The following is a 3,302-nucleotide window of genomic DNA, read 5'->3' on the forward strand; positions in this document are numbered from 1 at the left end:
ATTGAAGCAGCTGAAGCAAACAGCGCAAACAGACACGTCGAAGAGGTACCTTCTTATTGCTCTTTGTAAGTAAGTAAAACACTATTTTCTTTTTATTTAAATCTAAAAAAATTCTCTAGTAAATAGTATCTTTCTGGTCTGTATATTCATGAAACTCAATCTCATTTTATATATAATATATTTAATAATTTTACTTTGAACTTTTCATTTTATAATATGTCAGATGATTTATAATCACTGATGTTGTAATTTCTTTTACTTTAATTATCTTTACTATAAGTACTTTTTTTTCTTTGATATTTTTCATCGTAACATTTTACTCTTGCATTTCTTTCAAACTGTTCCTAAAATGACTGTCTTGAGCCAAGGATCTATAAGAAGTAGTCTTCTTACCCCCACAAACGTAGAAGTAAGGTGTGTGTACACCCAAGACTCCCAACCCCACTTGTGGGACTATAGTGAAAATATTCTTGTTAAGAGTTTTTATAGTCACACGGTTATTAATAATTGATTCTAAATCACAAGTTTAAAAGATCTTACTTATTATATTTCTTAAACTTTATATTTTGTTAATGTCATCACATAAATTGAGACAAAGATAATACTATAAAAGATGTCTTTTAAAAAAAAGTTTCTAAACCACTAACGACGCTTCTTCAGCGCACTTACTACCACAGTGTTACACAATTTCATGAAAACTGACCAAGTATTATTTTTACATGTATCTAACCCTGTTACTTGCTGTATATATAGCTCTAGTGTTTCGGTATTGGAAAATTATCTACACAAACACTAATTAATCCAAAACTTCCTCTTCATATCTCAATTACTCCATTTTAAATCTCAATTTAGTTCATAATAATTCGATAATGGATCCAATTAAGGAATCATCATCAGGATTAGTATTCACAGTGAGGAGGCAAAAGGCAGAGCTAATACCTCCAGCAAAGCCAACTCCAAGTGAAACTAAGTTTCTTTCAGACATTGATGATCAAGAAGGCCTTCGATTCCAAATTCCCGTTATTAATTTTTACCGTAAGGATTCGAATTGTTCTATGGGAGCACATGATGATCCTGTGAAAGTTATTAAAAAGGCTATAGCTGAAACACTTGTGTTTTACTATCCATTTGCTGGTCGACTCCGAGAAGGAAATGGACGTAAACTGATGGTGGATTGTACTGGCGAAGGCGTTATGTTTGTGGAGGCTGATGCTGATGTTACGCTTGAAGATTTTGGAGATGAACTTCAGCCTCCATTTCCATGTTTGGAAGAGCTTCTTTATGATGTCCCTGGCTCTGTTGGAGTTCTTAATTCTCCTCTCATTCTTATTCAGGTAATTATTTCTCTTTTCTAACTTAAACATGCATGTACCGATATTAAATTTTGAACCCAGTTATTGGAGCGTGGTTGCTCGTTGTCTTAGGATCATGAATCCATAGAATTCAAATACCGAATTCGACTATGGTGTTTTGGGTTGTGAATAGTATTCAGCATGGATTTAGGTGGTAAAAACTTTTTGCTTTAACATAATTTTAGTCCATGCGCAACAAACAATATGTTGTTGAGCCTTTTCTTTTTTTGGGGTCACTTCTTTTATTTTGTCATATAACAACTCTCCACTAATCAAAATCCTTTTGGTTCAATACCTATTTTTATTGTTATAAAAGAAGTAAGTTAAATCCTTAATCTTAAACATATGAATTGTTAATTAACAAGTGTATCAATTAATTATGTGCAGGTAACTCGTCTAAGGTGTGGTGGTTTTATCTTCGCACTGAAATTAAATCACACGATGAGTGATGCAGCCGGTCTTGTCCAATTCATGACTGCTATCGGCGAAATGGCACGTGGGGCATCTGAGCCATCTACCCTCCCAGTCTGGTGCAGAGAATTGCTAAAAGCCAGAAATCCATCCCGAGTGACATGCACACACCGCGAGTACGATGAAGTACCCGATACAAAGGGTACAATTATTCCATTGGATGACATGGTTCACAAGTCTTTCTTTTTTGGTCCTTCTGAGGTCTCAGCACTTCGTCGATTCGTCCCTCCTCATTTGCGCAAATGTTCTACATTTGAACTGCTCACATCAGTCCTCTGGCGTTGCCGCACAATTTCTCTAAAACCCGATCCAGAAGAGGAAGTCCGCGTTCTTTGCATTGTCAACGCGCGTTCCAGGTTCAATCCACCCTTGCCCAATGGCTTCTATGGGAACGCCTTTGCATTCCCCGTAGCAGTCACGACTGCGGAGAAATTGTGCAAAAATCCATTAGGATACGCACTCGAGTTAGTGAAAAAAGCTAAGTCGGACGTGACTGAAGAATACATGAAATCGGTAGCGGATTTAATGGTGATGAAAGGGAGGCCCCATTTCACTGTGGTGCGGACTTATCTCGTGTCGGACGTGACTCGGGCCGGATTCGGAGAAGTGGATTTTGGATGGGGGAAAGCAGTGTATGGTGGACCGGCTAAAGGAGGAGTAGGGGCAATTCCTGGTGTGGCTAGCTTTTACATACCATTTAGAAACAAGAATGGTGAAAATGGAATTGTGGTCCCTGTATGTTTGCCTGCTTTTGCAATGGAAATATTCGTGAAGGAGCTTGATAGCATGTTGAAAGGTGGTGATCCATTCGTTAACACAAACTATGCCATTATCAAACCTGCCCTTTGAGATGTTAATTAGATAATTAGAAGGCCAAAGAAATTGTCATTAATTCCACATCTTGTACCGGGTGTAATTTCTTCAATTGTTGCAAGTGTGCTGTTTTCACTGTGTGTTTATATTTTGATCCTATTGTAATGGTCAATTTCGATTGGATAGCAAATAAAGACTGCTATTTATGTGATTAGCGGTGGAGTTAACTAGGAGTGTGCAAATTTCTGCTTAACCGATAGATGAACCAAAAAAATGCTATTGCCGGTTATTGGTATCATGATATTGAGTTAACGATTATTAAAACATTTTATAATTTTTTTATACTGAATTATCACTTTAGTTCCTAATTTTTAAGATGAGTTAATAGTTAAATCGATAACCTAAAAAAAGTCTTATTAAAATTAATTTTTTTCCTAATTATATAAAAATGACTTTGAGCTAATAGCTTTCAGTTAATCAATCCAACGAGAAGATAATGGAAGAGAAACTAATCTATTCTTGTAATTTTTATTGGATTTGGCCATTTGCTAATTAGGATTTATAATTGACACTGCAATGTCTAGCTGCTAAAAAAAGAAAATACCATTCAATAGATCAAGACCTATCATGCTACACTCAGTTAACAAGAATGCTATTTAACTAGAA

General features: G+C 35.9%; 1 protein-coding gene across 1 annotated transcript; it reads left to right on the top strand.

Annotated features, from left to right (window-relative positions):
• Window positions 1–648: 648 nt before the first annotated feature.
• LOC107877868 (benzyl alcohol O-benzoyltransferase) lies at window positions 649–2,850 on the top strand. The gene is made up of 2 exons (XM_016724648.2): window positions 649–1,334; window positions 1,740–2,850. Exons 1-2 carry the CDS (start codon window positions 870–872, stop codon window positions 2,670–2,672), a joined length of 1,398 nt encoding a protein of 465 aa, XP_016580134.1. The 5' UTR covers window positions 649–869; the 3' UTR covers window positions 2,673–2,850.
• Window positions 2,851–3,302: the final 452 nt, after the last annotated feature.

The sequence above is a fragment of the Capsicum annuum genome, chromosome 7 (genome assembly GCF_002878395.1).
Source record: "Capsicum annuum cultivar UCD-10X-F1 chromosome 7, UCD10Xv1.1, whole genome shotgun sequence".
Taxonomy (NCBI): Eukaryota; Viridiplantae; Streptophyta; class Magnoliopsida; order Solanales; family Solanaceae; genus Capsicum; species Capsicum annuum.

Coding starts and splice junctions, on each gene's coding strand:
- LOC107877868 (XM_016724648.2), top strand. CDS start 870: ATGGATCCAATTAAGGAATCATCATCAGGATTAGTATTCACAGTGAGG. Junction 1,335..1,739: donor CTCCTCTCATTCTTATTCAG/GTAATTATTTCT, acceptor AATTATGTGCAG/GTAACTCGTCTAAGGTGTGG.